Below are 16,517 nucleotides of genomic sequence, written 5' to 3'. Positions count from 1 at the left end.
TTTCTTTCTAACCTAGATGTTTATATAAAATCCCTGATATTAATTTTAAAATATTTTTATTTTAACTTTTAAAAATATAGTTTTTGACTCATTTTTTGTTTAAATTAGGTAACTGGAAAAAAGGCATATGCTACCAGCCAGCAAATTTATGAAGCATTTAAATCCTTATGGACAAAAAGCAACAAAAAAGAATCACTCCCTGAACCTAAGGAAAGAAATAAGGTAGAGTTTAAAAGGGACCAACAAGTTAAATACAAGTTTTGTTTGGGTTGGTATTGGCTTGTAATGGGGGTATTGGACATAGGTAAATGATATAATAAAAATAGATAAAGGAATCATAGTAAATTGATATACTATATTTCTTTAAGATATTTTCTTATTAAAATTATCTACTTATGATGGAAAAATCTTTTTTGGTAAACAGCTAAGCAACTCTGATGAAATACCTGAAAAAACAACTCATGTCCAGAAACATTCAGTGCCTTTGCCAACAGAACTCAGCTCTAAAACAAAGACCAAATCAGAATCCATCTCAGGTTTGTTTGGAATAGTTCAATTTCATTTCCTTTCTTTAATTAATAATGTTGTAGCATTATAATTAGTCTGAACTTATGTGTTTTTCTCATACAATTTTTTTCTCTCTCATACGTGTAGTTTGTATTTCTTTTTAGGTTGTGGGTAACTGTCTTTTTTAAAATAACCCCTTAGTTCATAATATAGATCATTGTATGTGGGTGCATAGAATGGCTCTGACAGGTTGATTGCATAAAGCATTTTAATATTACTTTATAAATGTGAGCCATTTTGTCAGGAGAAGGAAAATGTACCTTTCTGGATTCCCTCAGTATACAGGTATGAGTCATGCCTACATAAAGAAATATTAGTTTCTATTCTTGTGTTACTTGCCTGTCAGTCTTTGTCAATCTTAAGTTTCTACCACCTCTATTTTTATTAAGTTTAGGTGCCAAGAGAAATTACAGCATCAAATAATATAAGTGGTACCAATTACAATACTTATAACTTTGCTAGTCTTCAATATTGGCAAATATAAATATAAAAATATTAAAAAACAGTTTCCAATAACTGGTTTGTATATCTGTTTATCTGTGTGTATAATGTGAATGATTCAACCCACTAAGATGTCTCATTGCTAATAAAATATGATCCAACTCAGAGATAGAGAAGTAGAAAATACCAGTAATATCTACCCTTTATCAAGCATGTACTGTAATGCAAAGTGTTGTAAGTATATTGTTATTTAATCCTCACCCACAAATAAAAACAAAACAAAACTCTAATGTAGCAGTAATTATTCCCATTAGTTGATGAAAAGATGAGAATGAGGGAGCTTAAATATCTTGTTCCAATAAATACAGCTTTTAAGTAGCAGAGTTGTGTTTCTAGCCTAGATTTTCCTGACAACAAAGACTAAACTCTTTCCATTGTATATAGTTTTTCTAATTTTAAACCAGAATTTTAGTTTCTAATTTCAGCCCCCTGCTTACACTTAATCTTTATAAAAACTGTCACCAAATAACAAATCTGATTTGAGGGTTTTTTTTTATTTTCTTCTATTGACACTCCTTTCTATTCAAGATTAAGTTTTAGTTTTTAGACTTTCTAACCCACAGCCAACCATATTCCCAAAGCATGTAATGTATCCAATTATATTTTAAATGGCTGTCTATTCCAAGTATCCTGGTAAAGATGATACATACTATAACTTAAAAGTGGGACCAAAATCATACTTAGCTAGTATCTTCTTTTTACTTATCTAAACTCTGGAATCCTTTAACTATCTATTTTTGCCAGTGTAGTATATGATAAGCATTCTTAGGAGAAATGCAGAGGGAGAGAGTGATGCCAGTGCTATTCATTCTTGTTATATATGTCTCAGTTCAGGCTGGTATAAAAAGAAGTACCATAGACCATGTTGCTTATGACATAAATTTCTCACATTCTAGTAGATGAAAATTCAAGACCAGGTTGCCAGCATAGTCAGGTTCTTGTGGATGCCCTCTTCTGTTGATTTGTAGTATTCTCTCTGCCATTTGAGGATACTACAAGTCAACTGCCTACAAAACAGAGGGAAGCAAGCTTTTAAAACCCTTAAAAGGACATTAATTCTATTCTTGAGGGCTCCACCCTCAACATCTCATCTAATCCTAATTACCTCCCAAAGACATCACCTCCCAATACCATCACGTTAGTGGTTAGGGTTTCAACATGTGGAATTTGGGAGACAAAAATATTCAGTCATTAACAATAATCAACTCTGAGATACAGAGTTGATTATCCCACCCTTGACATTGACCATTTCTACATTTCACATGTAATCCCAAAGTTCTGTAATATGGGAAAAAAGTAGTAACTGTGATTATAGATTTGGAATAAGACTTCAATCTGAATGCCAAATGCAGCATTTAATAGTTCTTTTATTTGGGGCAAGTTACCCATCACTTCTAGCCTCAGTCTCCTCATCCATGAAAGAGGGACAATAATAGATTTCACATGGCTTTTGTGAGTATTAAATAAGATATTGCATATAAAGCACCAAGCATAATGTCAGGCACATACTAAGGTCTCAATGAGTAGTAAAGGATATCATCAGCTGGGTATGGTGGCACATGTCTGTACTCCCAGTGGCTTGGGAGGCTGAGGCAGGAGGATCCTGAGTTCAAAGCCAGCCTCAGCAACCTAGTGAGGCCCTAAGCACCTCAGGAACACCCTTTCTCTAAATAAAATAGAAGGGCAAGGGATGTGGTTCAGTGGTTAAGTGCTCTGTGTTCCATTCCTGGTAATAATAATAATAATAATAATAATAATAAACATTCCTGGTAATAATAATAAGAAGAAGAAGAAGAAGAAAAAGAAGTAGTAGTAGTAGTAGAAGTAGTAGTAGTATTAGTAATAGTAGTCATCATTATCATTGGCTTAGAGTAATTAGCTATTTTGCCATTAAACAAATTTTCATTGACTATACCTTATTGATCACTAGCTAGTGAGCCCAGCTATGGCCAACAGTTAACACCTACAGAACAGATTGAGTGTGTACTGATTGTATTACTATTTCTCTGAATATGGGTTTGGTTGTTTCCTACCATCCTTTACATGTTTAATGTGGAAATTATACTATTTTGGGAATCACAAATTTGGAAAGTTGATATCATGGACTTCTTAAAGTAATGAAAGCAGAATGAAATATTCCATAGTCTTACAGGATATTGTCCCTTCAAGCAGCAGTTGACAGCCTATGACACATGTACCAGATGTGACTCCCTGCCTGTTTTTGTATATTCTACAAATTAAGACTGCTTTATATGTTTTCAATTGCTGAAAAAAAAATCAAAAGAATACTATTTCATGACAAGTGAAAATTACATGAAATTCAAATTTATGAGTATTGGTGCATTAAAGTTTCAATAATACAGACACATTCATTTATGTATTTTCTATAGTGGCTTTCACAATACAGTAACATTGTTGGGCTGTTTTAGTGGATACCACATGGTTCACAAAATTGAAAATATTTACTCTTGGTCTTTTGTATAAAAGGTTTGCCAATTCCTGTTCTACAGGTATGCCACATATACACAACTTACTCCCCCTCATGATTGCCAGACTTTTTGTGTGTATCATGAGATTAAATAGCCAACCTCAAATCCTCTGAAGGACAAAACCAGATTTCCTGCAGCCTTTTAGTGCTAAAGTGACAGAAACTTGTCAGGCTGTCAATTAGAAGCCAAGCATGGAGGAACCAGAGTTCTGACTCACTTAAACTACAACCCAGCCAAACCCAGCTCAATGCCTAATGGGATTGAGTGCTTCACCATTCTTCAAAGAGGAAAGTTAGAACCCTTTCTGGTAGATGGTATTTTCTGGAACTTTTTTAGTTATTTTATACACAGTGTCCATCATACAAACAGAAATAGTAGTCATGCAAAGACAGGAAGATATGACTGACAATTAAATGAGAAAATATATAAAACAATAGTAGTAGACCTACAGGTGACTTGTACATTGGAAGTTCACAGAAATCAACTTTACATTAATTAAACCTAATATGTTAATTGGAAAAAATGATGGACAAAGGGATGAAAATTATAAAATTTAACAAGAGTCTTGAAATCTATTAAAATCAAGTTTTTATTCTAGAAATGAAAAATAGTACCTGAAATGAGCTTATTTGGCTAGGTTGTAGTTTAAGAGGGGTTTAATAGTACACTGTATACAGAAAACAGCATTGATAAACTCAAAGATAAGTCAACAAAAACCAGCAAACTGAAGCACAGAGAGAAAAAAATAGAAAATATAGGACAAAATATGAGAAAGTACTTTGCTCAACTTTGCTCAATCAAACACTAGTTTGGATTACTGAGAAGCTGAATGTTAAATATCAACCTAGTTTTATATGCATGAAGGAAAAATAGAATTGCTGACAATCCTGACTTCACTCAAAAATTTATTAGTGGTTTGTCCAAAAGTCTACTAAGAAACTTTAAAAATAGAATTTTATTAGTAATAAAAATATAATAAGATATGAAGTAAAGTGCGACAATTACTGGGGCATTGAAATTCAAGAAGAATTTTATTATGACTCCATCCTTTTGGAGGGAAAAGAGAGATCTTGATTAATTCAAGGGATGAAGAAATTTCTAAGAGGAAATATATATTCCTTAATTCTTCAGAAAAGCATGAAATGAAGATTTTAAAAAGGACAGAAATAAAATAACATAGGCAAAGTGATTCTATACCATGATTACTTGAGATTTTGTCTTGTTTTCAACATTCCCAGACATTGCTGAAGAATTACAAATATGAATCTCCAGAGTTGAGATCTACAAGATGATTGATTTTAGGAAAAGCTCCAGAGGGAATTCTGATGTATATTTATCTAATTTTTAATCTCTGACCTAAGCTATGTATAAATTAAAATCTTGAAGCCTTTTAAGAAATTGTAAGGGACGGAGACCTGAATTCAAAAGGACCTTTCTAATCCAGGAACTTTGAGTGAGGTGAATATTTGACAAGACTTTGGACAAGCAATATATTAAGGAAGTGGGTAAAAGTGCTAGAGGACTTAGTTGATTTATGGATATTAGTAAGCAGATTCGACACATAAAGACACAATATTGTCATATGCCTACTGATAGTATGTTAGCTTGAGAAAGGAGAAAATTATTTCATCTCACTATTTTCTTGAACTGAGCAATAATTTCCACAAGGTGGCAGTAAGGATATTTGAGAAAGTCTTTTTAGCAGGTTCTTAACCATTTATGTGCTGAAATTTCTTCTCAAAATGTTTTCAAATGAAATAATAGAATACGTAAAATATACAGTAATATGTGATCTTTTTAAAATAGATTGAACAATATCTAATAATAGGTTCAGTAGTACCACAATTTTCAAGTAGTTGTGTGAAGATTTCTTAGATGATCTGCAACTTTAATGTGATATGAAAACATCTGTGATTTTTATTGGTGACAAAATGCAAGGCACTGCTAATGCTATCATGGTTTTTTTTTAAGTATATGTTCATTATTGAAGAAGAAAATATCTATTTTCAGACATCAGTGAACATAAGTAAAAATTTTCCCCATGCCATTTAATAGATCACGTGAGTCCTAACATACACTCTCCAAAGGGACACCACATTAAGAATTCCTGATCTACAGAGAACTGTATTACTATTATGGATAATGGTTACATATTATCTGGTTATTTTTTGAATATATTTGATGATGAAGTTATCATGTTTCTCACATTATAAAATAGAAAACATTCCTAAAAAGGTGAAAGTAAGAGAAATCAATGTATTCAAATATGTTTCTCCCCTTTGTTTTTGTTATAAAACTGAAATTTAATTATTCTATAGAAAACAATGTGTGATTCCCAAATGTAATAAAATAATTTTAAAACAAATAACATTTTGGAAAAAAATTCCTTTAAATAAAACAGTGCTCAGAAGAAACATTATGTAATTACTATGCCCAGGGTATTATATGCAATGCTCTGTACCCATTGTCCTACTTAATCCACCTCATGATGATTTTATGAGACAGTGCATGAAAATAACTTAGCATTTTGCATAGTACATGATAAGCTTGTTATAATCACTGTTGATCCACATATTGTCAAATCCAGGAGTTCTGGCTCCAACTAATGCAATATATCAATAACATTTATTCAGGTTATACTCCCTCAACCTTAAAATATTCTCTTCATTTGGCCTGTGGGATATCATTTACTATTGGTTCTCTTACCTCACTGACTAGCTTTTCTTTCAGTCTTCTCTGTGACATTCTCCTAATTTTCTTAACCTTAAAAAGCTGGAATATCCAAAGGGATCCTGCCTTGAACTTCTCTGATTATGGATGATCTCATGCAGTCCCATAGTTTTAAATGCTGTATATAGGATATGACTATAAAATTTATAAGCCAGTCAAGCCCTCCTTTGAACTCAATAGATACATAGGTCAATCTGCCTATACAACATTTTTACTCAGATGTTTAGTAAGAGAAATCAAGTTTAACACATCTAAGAATACATTTCATTAGCTTTCCTTCAAACCTGCTTCCCTCACACTTTTCCCTATTTCAGTAAATGTGAATTCCATTCTTCCAGTTTCTCAAGATAAATAAGCCTCTCTCACATAATATATTCAATCCATTTGGGAAACTTTGTCCATTCTATCTCTAGAATCTAATTTCTTTCACCACCTCCATTGCTATCACCCTATTTAAAGACCTCAGCATTTTTTCCTGGAGCACTGCATTTGCTTCCTGACTGATCTCCTTCCCTGTACCCTTTTTCCCCATGGTCTCTTTTCTCTAGCTGAAAGTGATCTTGTTAAAAACATAAGACTGTGTCACTCCTTTGCTTAAAATTGTCCTCTAGTTTTTCATCTCATTTAAAATGAAAGGTAAAATCCTTACCATGGCTCTTTGTGACCCAGCCTGATCATGTCTCCTTTCAATCAGGGTCCCCTACACACACACACACACACACACACACACACACACACACACACACAATCTTTTCTACTGGTCTACCTGTCTTAGTTCCTCAGACATGTTTTGGGTCCATTATGTTTGCTGTCAGCTCATCCTGGAAAATATTTCTGCAGATAAAGTCATGGCACACATCCTGAGTTTTTGGCTTTTTCCGAAGACTTTCACTAGCCAACCTATAAAATTTCAAATCACCCAGATATTCCATGTTTCTCCCTGCTTTATTTTTCTGCATAGCACTCACCACCATGATATATGCTTTATATAAGTTATTGTCTGTTTCACTCAACTTGAATGTTATATCCATGTCAGTAGAGATTTTTATCTGTATTGTTCATTACTATGTTCACAGTCCCCAAAATTAATTTTGTAAATGACTATTTTTTTCATTTTAATATTCATCAGGTGCTACACAATTTATACCTGACCCCAGGCTTATGGATCATGGGCAGTCTCATCCGGAAGATGTAGATATGTACAGCACTAGAAGCTGAAATAGACTGCATAAAGAGACTGCATAGAGAACTACAAGATGTGTGAAGTTGCAAATAATGATGGAAAAAAAATCATATAATGGGTAACCGATGTGTAGAGTATAACTTTAATTCAGTTTTTCCTTGACATCTTAAAATGTACAGTTTGACCAATCATATAAATGATTAAAGCTCAAAATCTAAATGAAATTAAAACAATATTAAATGACTGAATGAAACAACCCAGAAGTATGAGGATGCATTTGATGACTTATAAGGGCTTTTATTAGAAAGCAAACCACAGTGAAGGTATGATTACCAATGAGACTAAAATCTGAAAATATGTGCATATATAATGCCAGTTAAATTAGAATGGTGTGTAGAAGGATGTGTTCTTCCTCTCTTTTTCATTTCTGAGACATGGAATAAAATATCCATATTTTATGGCACATTTGTTTGGCTTTTTCTTTTTGTTTTATTGAGGCTAAATCCCTTTAAATATCTGAAAACATCTCTGTTTAAAAGGACCATGTCCTTCATGGGCCCCCCTAATGCTACTTAGCAGTTCTTCCACTGGCCCCTATGCAGTTTACTTCTCTGTTCTTGAGAAGTATTAAAAACATTTTATTCTTCTCAAGCCTCTTATACCTATTAAAGTTGACTGCTTTTCCTGTTTCATAGAGCATAAAATATATTAGACATAACCATTCCCAACTACTTCATATCTACCTTGTAGACTTAATCCTTTTCAGCCGCGAATCCCCCTTTCCTAAAACTGATGCTACTATTGGTATCCCTAATCTCATTCCTTCATGTCTTTAACTAGAATGATATGCCATTCTGTTGAATTGTCAGTCTTTGGTTTTTCTTTCCTCTTATTTCTTTTCCTCAACCTCTAAAAGTCTTTAGCTCTTCTTTATCCAAAAGCAACAATTACCAAGGTCAAACACCTTTTCTTAACTCTATCTTTTCTCTCAAGCTTTCTTCTCTTGAGCTCCTTTCTGTGATTTCCATACTTGTTTAATGAGTAATTAATGTCCCTATCTAAATTCCCTACTTTCAATTTTTTCTACAAATGTTAAGGCTTCTCAATCTGCATCCCTTCTGAGCTTTTCTCATTCTATATGCCCTCTCATTTTCATTCAACCAATTTCCTTGGCTTCATTCATATGTTTAGCCCTCATATTTCTCCAGTGTTGTAGACCTATAATTTCTAATTATTTATTAGTTTGTAGACCTATATTTCAAATAATTTTTTAGTTGTGTTCACCTAACATCCCATAGATATCTCAGTGTCAGTATACCTAAAAGTAAATTGTGTCTGTCTCCTTTTGCTTATTTCTTATTTATCAAATTTGTTCTACCTTTGTATTTTCTAATCCTATTATTGCTGCTATTCAGGTCTTCATCATTGCTTTCTTGGGTTATCAGAGTAGGTTCCTGGTTTATATGCTCACTGTTAATCTGTTCTGCTTGCAAGTTAACAAGCTAGTAGTAGCTTAAACAAATACCTATTTAAAGCCTGGAATTAGGCAATTATAGAATTGGTACAATAGCTCATTAGTAACCATCCTATCTTCCTTCTCACTATTTACCATAATACTAATATATGTTCTATTGTATTCATGACAACCACTTGCTTGATGAACATGACTTGTAACTTATTCCTCTGTATTTTCTGCCTTTGTGAATGTTTCCTCTTAGAATGCTCTTCTGTTTCATCTTGCTCCACATTCTAACTCTGTACCCATCCTCCAAATCCAATTCCAGTGTCCTCTTTCTCAATTCTCCAAGGTAGGATTTCAATGTTCTTTTTCTGCATTCCTTTGTACTTGGTATTTATAAATATAATAGCCCATCATATTTATTATAATTAGTATTTTCTCATGGACAAGGATTCTTGTGTGTGTGGCTGAATTATTCTTCTGTGCCCATGAAATGCCTAATACATAGAACTCTCATGTGCTGCCATGCTGTTTGTTTCTGGTTACAGGATAACAATAATTATAATTTAGTAAAGAGCTTACTCTACCATGAAAGAAATAAACATACAAATAACCATGTTATATAAGGTATCTGCCCTAATATGTACAACCAAAGAGCTATAGATGCTCAGAGATGGAATATAGTTCTGTGATAATATGAAGGAAGTAGTGGTGCTAAAAGCTTAAAGCTTCTCAAATTAAAGATTCAATTCATTTGCTAGTTTTTCATAAGTAAGTGCTTCAGGATTTAGGACCAGTATGTGAAATGACTATTTTAATCTGAGATCTGTTTCTATTCAAAAGTACCTATATTTCATCAAATATAAAACACATCATAGACCTTTAAAAAGAAAAACAAACTTGCCAGTTGATCATAATGCTATCCCAATTTCAAGTATGTTAAAATGTGAAAGAATTAGCATTATAAATTTGTCGAACTATAGTAGGTAATTGATAAACAGGCCAAAGCCAAGTATAAGTGCTTGTGAAATTACTTTTCATTTGGATTATCAGCACTGCTTCTATCCATTAGTATATTAGTTTGGATAAGGCAGAGCTAACTATATCTGCAAAATCTATTTCAAAGTAAAAGATCTGCTCAAACAAGAATATTATCATTTGTTGTATTTTACAACATTCAGTGTCAAACTGCTGTTCGACTCAGGTGACATTCAGATGTTGGAGCCTATGTTGGAATGAGTTGTTATGAGGCCTCTTTCATTCTTCCTCCGCCATGTCCATGAGTTCTTCTCTGTTAAACCTGAACAAATGCCACCCCTCCTCAGAGGAAAGGTCTAAAGCCCCTCGACTTGTGTAGTACTCAATAGAAGCCTGGTTCCAAATGACAACAAGAAAGTGCATGCAGTTACATTGACTCATGATGGCTATCTGTTTAAAAACAATAAACAAAGATTACTTTTATTTAAAATATAGTCTTAATTAACACAATTGTTTCATTGAAGTTCTATATGAAAAACATTATATGTGCATAATATTTGGAAATAAGAATACAATCATTATCTTTTGGATTTCTCTATAGCTATAAAAAGAAAAAGAAGTTCCACTTTTCTAAGTATTAAGACCCCTCTCTTTAAAAGCCCAAATTTGATTGCAAAGTCTTTATTCTACAGATAAAGTTACATAACAGCACACATGTTCTCATATATATTTCCAAAATGAAAAAGGTTATTTGTTTTACATTGTTGTCATTCACATTGCAGACCTATTTTGTGAATAAAGTTGCCATCTAATCTCCATCTTGATTACTTCTACTTGATTACAAAAAAAGGTATATAGTGTATTTGTGGATTACACAGAAATCAATTTTAATTAAATATAACTCATGTAACTTATGAGTATTTGATTTGAAAATCCAGTTTAATTTAGATAAAAATGTGAAGCACATTAGGTTTATGTTTAAGTAGTGAACTTAAATTTCCTAATTTATGCCCTGTTGAGTAATATTTGAAGAAGAACAGAATAATGTATAGAACATCAGTACAAATTATAATACATACCTGACTTAACCTCTTCAGCATTTGAGCTCCAATACCTAGGCCTGTTAAATAGATAATGCCAAAAGAAAACCATAAGATGAAAAATTCCACTTACCTTGTTATTTGCTTTAGTTTAAAAAGAATAGAATATAAAACCCTGTATCAGGTTGTGATATATTCTTAAGAGTGTATGTTAAAACTCAACTCATAAACACATGTCCTTTTTTCCTAATTGGAATGTAGTACCAAAAACAATAGAAAATAGTTTGGGTTTATTTTAAAGATCAGTGAAGAAGCAAACAAGTCTCTGTCACTATTGTCTTATAATAGGACTCTGCCACTATTGTTTTATAACATGCCATTTTTCTAATCTATGAATATTAAAAACCAACCTAAAATTTAAAGCATTTTTTAAAATAAAAGCATAGCTATGATAACATGGCTTATTAAAACATTAATACACACTAATAAAATGGTTTTCTAATTTGTGATTGAATCTTAACTGCACTAGCATAGTGATCAGGCTCATGAAATAGAGATGAGTTGCATAGCAAAGCCAGCATATTTATACTAAATCCTGTCTCTGTTCCACAAATTAATATATGCCTTTTTAGTTTCTAAATTATTTTTAAGTAACATAATCCTAGTTTTACCTCGGTATTCTTGGATGACATAAAAATCCTCTAGGTAAAGTAACTTGCCAATCCAGGGGTCGTACGTGAAGTAGTACATGGCAAATCCAACGGCCATTTTACCTAAAAAGAGAGAAGAGGAGTCACTAACAGGTTAATGCTTTGAATTTTAGACTCATAGTGGGGTAGGTGGGGAGCATGGGAAGAATAGATGAACTCTAGATAGGGCAGAGGGGAGGGAGGGTAAGGGAGGGAACAGGGGATTAGCAAGTATGGTGGAATATGATGGACATCATTATCCAAAGTGCATGTATGAAGACATGAATTGGTGTGAATATACTTTATATACAACCAAAGATATGAAAAATTGTGCTGCATGCATGTAATTAGAATTGTAATGCATTTTGCTGTCATTTATTTTTTTTAAAAAATCAATAAAAAAGAAATATCTTTTCCCCAAAATAGAATATTTTGGTATTTGTTTTAACTATTAAAGTAATAGATGCTCATGGGATAAAATATCAAACAGTATATAAATGTATAATACAGAAAGTTTAATTCACCTACAATAATAATCTTTAAGAGATAAGCACTCTTTTATATAGTTTGCATGTTCTTCCAAAATTTTAAATAGCTATGCAAACGTGTACATAGCATATGTTTTCTTTTTTAAAACATAAAATAGGTTTATACATATATACTTATTAATGGTGTAGTAGTATGGGCTATGTAATTGTACTTTGTTTTCAGAACATAGAAAATATGCTTCAGGTAAAATTAGAAAAGGACGATATACTTTACCTGATGGTTTTTGATGGTTTTTTACTTCAGCAATCAGACAGTAGAAAAGGGGATTCTCCCCAAAGCCATCTCTCAGTAAATCTGAAATATCAATTTACATACAAAGAAAGGTTATAGCTGAGGGGGGGAATAAAAAGCTCCAGGAATTTGACTTTTCATCGGGATGGAAATTGTGATGTGAATATTTTGGAGCTCTGGAGATTATTTGAACACTTTCAGCTGCTAAGAGACAGCCTGAATGGTAAACTGCAGTTAATTTAGGGGGAATTCAGCCTTCAGTATGGTGGCAGCTGCCTTGCCTTCACTACTCCTTTCCCATCCCATGGCAGGCAGCTGTGGGGCGGGCAACCTATATTTATGGAGCAGATTGCTGTAGGGTGGGTGGCCAGTGTTTTCATTTAAAAAAAAATATAGATGTTTTATGTTCTTTTGTTTAAAAAAAGAAGCATTCCATTCTATTTTTTTAAATTTTTAGTTGTTGATGGAAATTTATTATATTTTATTTATAAGTGTGAGAATCGAATGCATTGCCTCACACATGCCAGGAAAGTGCCTCACCACTAAGCTACAACCCCAGCCCTGATGTTTTATGTTCTAACTCTGGGCTGCCACTCTGACCACTTAGGTGAGGACTTAAGGTTGGTTGCCATTGTTCTAGCCCCCATGATCTGAAGTGGTTTACAGGAAATTTAAAAGAGTAATACCTGTTTTGTTGGACATTGAAAACAAAACACAAAGGGGAATTTAGAAAGCCATCATGAGTGACTAGGGAAAGATGTGCTTGAACAAAACCTAAGATCATAATAAATTTTCAACTCAGGCTGATCCCTGACAGGGACAGCCTACAGCAATCAAGAAACAAGCAAATCCTTAGAATCAAAGTGCTTCACTAAAAATATTAATTAAATACAAAGGTAAATGAGAAATAAGAAATAGCTATATAACTTTTGGCATGTAAACAATTGACAGAAGACAATCTTATCAGTTGTCTTTTCTTAATTTTTACAGTGTTAGGGATCAAGCCTGGGCCTCACTCATGCTAAGCAAGCACTATACCACTGAGTTATACTCCATGCCCTCAGTAATTACTTAAAATGTAAAAGGATAAAATACTCCAATGAAAACACAAAGATTAGCAAAATGAATAAAATTTTTAAAAGACATGATCTAACTATATGTTAGTTATCTACAAGTAACGAATATTAGATTCAAAGATAAAAATAGGTTGAAAATGCAAGTCTCAAACCACCAATAGAATGAGATAGGAAGCTATGTTAGTAGGCATATGAAATGAATAAAGCCATAAAAAGTTATGTTAACTTTGATATATTATGTAGACATTTTATTCCCAGGTACTTTCCCATTCTGTCTTTGTCAAATGTGTACAGATAGAATTGTAAACGTATTTTCATTTCTAGGCTTTCCAGGTTTTAAAATAAACTCACCAGAAATTACATATTAAAGCAAAAAAATCAGTTGAAAATGGAATAATGGAAAAAGATAATTTTGTGTAAATAACCAAAAGAGCTGGGGTGGCTATATTAGCATCAGGCAAAATAGAGTTTAAGTCCAAAATTATTTTCAGAGGCCAGGCATGGTGGCACACACCTGTAATCCCAGCAAGTTAGAGGGATGAAGCAGGAAAATCCCAAGTTCATAGCCAGCCCCAGTAACTTAGCAAGACCCTGTCTCAAAATATTTAAAAGAAAATGAAAAGGGCTGGGGATGTAGCCAGTGGTTGATCACTCCAGGTTCAGTCACCAGTACCAAAACAAAAACAAAAAATATCTGTAAGAGGCAAGGATATTAAGTAAAAATAAAGGGGTCAATTCACCAAGTATACATAGCAATTATAAACATACAACAAATATTACAGCTTCAAAATATATGAAGAAAACATTGACAGAACTGAAGGAGGATATATACAGTAATATAAAAGTTGGGGGCTTCAATACCCCCATTTTCAATAATGTATAAAACAAACAAGTTGAATAAGGCAATAGAGGACATGAAAACACCATAAACTTATTGAAACTAGCAGACATAAAGAATGCTCTACCTATAAACAGCATCATTATAATTTTTTCAAGTGTAGATTGAACTTCTCCAGGGTATGCCATATGTTAGAATACAAACCAAGTGTTATTATTATTACTTTATTATTGTTAATCTTTTACTATGCCTAATTTATAAACTAAACTTCATCATACATATGTAAAAAGGAAAAACAGTATATCTAGGATTTTGTATTATCTATTGTTTCAGGCATCATATTGAGAGTCTTAAAACATATTGACTGTGGATAAGGTAGAGATTACACTGAAAACTATAATTTTTAGTGAAAGAAATTAAAGAAGACCTAATTGAAGGCAGCTCATATTTATGGATAGAGTACTTAACATTGTTAGGTCAATATTAGTTAAAGTGATTTATGTATTCAACACAGTCTCTCAAAATTGCAAAATTCTTTTGCATAGAGTGCCCCAAATAGCCAAAACAACTTTTAAAACTAAAGCACATTGGAAGATTCACCATTCCTGACTTTGAAATTTTCTAAAAAGTTATAGCACTTACAAAAGAACAGATAGACAAATGTAACAGATTATACAGCCCCAAATAAACACATGATCTGGTCAATTGATTTATTTTTTAATTTTTTGTTTATTTGTTTGTGGTGCTGAGGATTGAAACCTGTGCCTCACACCTGCTAGGCAAGCACTCTACCACTGAATCACACTCCCAGCACTGGTCAATTGATTTCTGAGAAGATGCCAAGATCACTCATTAAGGGTAGGACTGTCTTCAACAAATGGTGCTGGGGAAGCTGCATATTTATATGCAAAATAGCAAAGTTGATCAGTTACTTCATGCCATGTACAAAATTTCATTTGAAATGTATCAAAACCTCAATGTAAGTGCTAAAACTATAAAAATTTTGGAATAATTTACATATATTTTAAACTACAGTTTACTAAATCAAGGAAGATCATCAAGACATTGAATCTAGCAATGATTTCTTAGCTATGATATCAAAAGCACAAGGCAACAACAACAAAATAGACAATTTGGCCATCATAAAATTAAAAAAATTGTGTATGATAGGATAATATCAAAGGAGGTAAAAATCACAAAATGGAAGAAAATATTTGGAAATTTTATAAAGAGGAATATCAAGAATATATTTAGGAATTCATGCAACACAATTCAAAAATGGGTAAAAGACATGAATAGACATTTCTCAAAGAAGATATCAAAGGAACAATGAGCACATGCCAAGACACTTGCTCTCATAAAAGAGCACATCACAAACCAAAAGCACAATGAGATATCACTTTGTACCCATTAGAATGATCATTATCCCAAAACAAAACAAAACCAGAAAAAAAATAAATTAAGTGTTGGTGAGTATGTGGAGAATTTGAAACCCTGTGTGTTGCTGATGGGAATATAAAATGGTGCAGCTACTGTGGAAAACATTTTGAAGGTCCCTCAAAAAAAAAAAAAAGAGTTACCACATGATCCAGAAATGATACTTCTAGCTATGTATATTCCCAAATAAATTGACAGCAGGAGCCCAGATAGTACTTGCAAAAGGACAGAGAGACAAAGAGAACAGACTATGAAGCCCCAAAATAAACATATATCTAGTCAATTGATTGAAACACTGTGAATCAGTGTTTCATGGCAACATTATTCACAATAGTCAAAAGGTGGAAACAACCCAAATGATAACAAAATGTGGTTTATACAGACAATGGAGTGTTATTCAGTCTTAAAATGGAATGAAATTCTTATACAGACTACAACTTGATGAAAATTGAAAACATTATGCTAACTGAAATAATCCTCACATATAAAGACAAATGTTATATGCTTCCAGTTGTATGGGAGCACCTAGATGAGGCAAATTAATAGAGACAAAAAATAGATTAGAAGCTACAAGAGGTTAGAGGGGAAGGATAACAGCAATAGAAAGTTTTCATGGTTAAAGATTTTCAGTTTGACAAATGCTGGAGATGAATAGCCATAATAGTTGTGCAACATTATGAATATATTTAATACCAGGAATTGTACATCTAGGAATGGTAAAAAGATAATTTGCATATATTTAACTACATT

General features: G+C 32.7%; 1 protein-coding gene across 2 annotated transcripts in view; it reads left to right on the top strand.

The window, feature by feature from the left end:
• The window catches only part of Apool (apolipoprotein O like), a 68,215-nt gene extending 60,282 nt beyond the window's left edge, over positions 1-7,933 (top strand). For both annotated transcript variants that reach the window (XM_005328838.4, XM_013360157.4), the window contains exons 7-9: positions 109-222; positions 425-536; positions 7,417-7,933. In XM_005328838.4, the coding sequence (XP_005328895.3) occupies positions 109-222; positions 425-536; positions 7,417-7,505 (315 nt within the window). In that variant the 3' untranslated portion in view covers positions 7,506-7,933. The remainder of the gene's footprint in view (positions 1-108; positions 223-424; positions 537-7,416) is intronic.
• The last annotated feature ends 8,584 nt before the right edge of the window (positions 7,934-16,517 follow it).

The sequence above is a fragment of the Ictidomys tridecemlineatus genome, chromosome X (assembly GCF_052094955.1).
Source record: "Ictidomys tridecemlineatus isolate mIctTri1 chromosome X, mIctTri1.hap1, whole genome shotgun sequence".
NCBI lineage: Eukaryota > Metazoa > Chordata > Mammalia > Rodentia > Sciuridae > Ictidomys > Ictidomys tridecemlineatus.
Note: the sequence above shows the minus strand (reverse complement) of the source record. Positions and strands in the feature narration are given on the sequence as shown.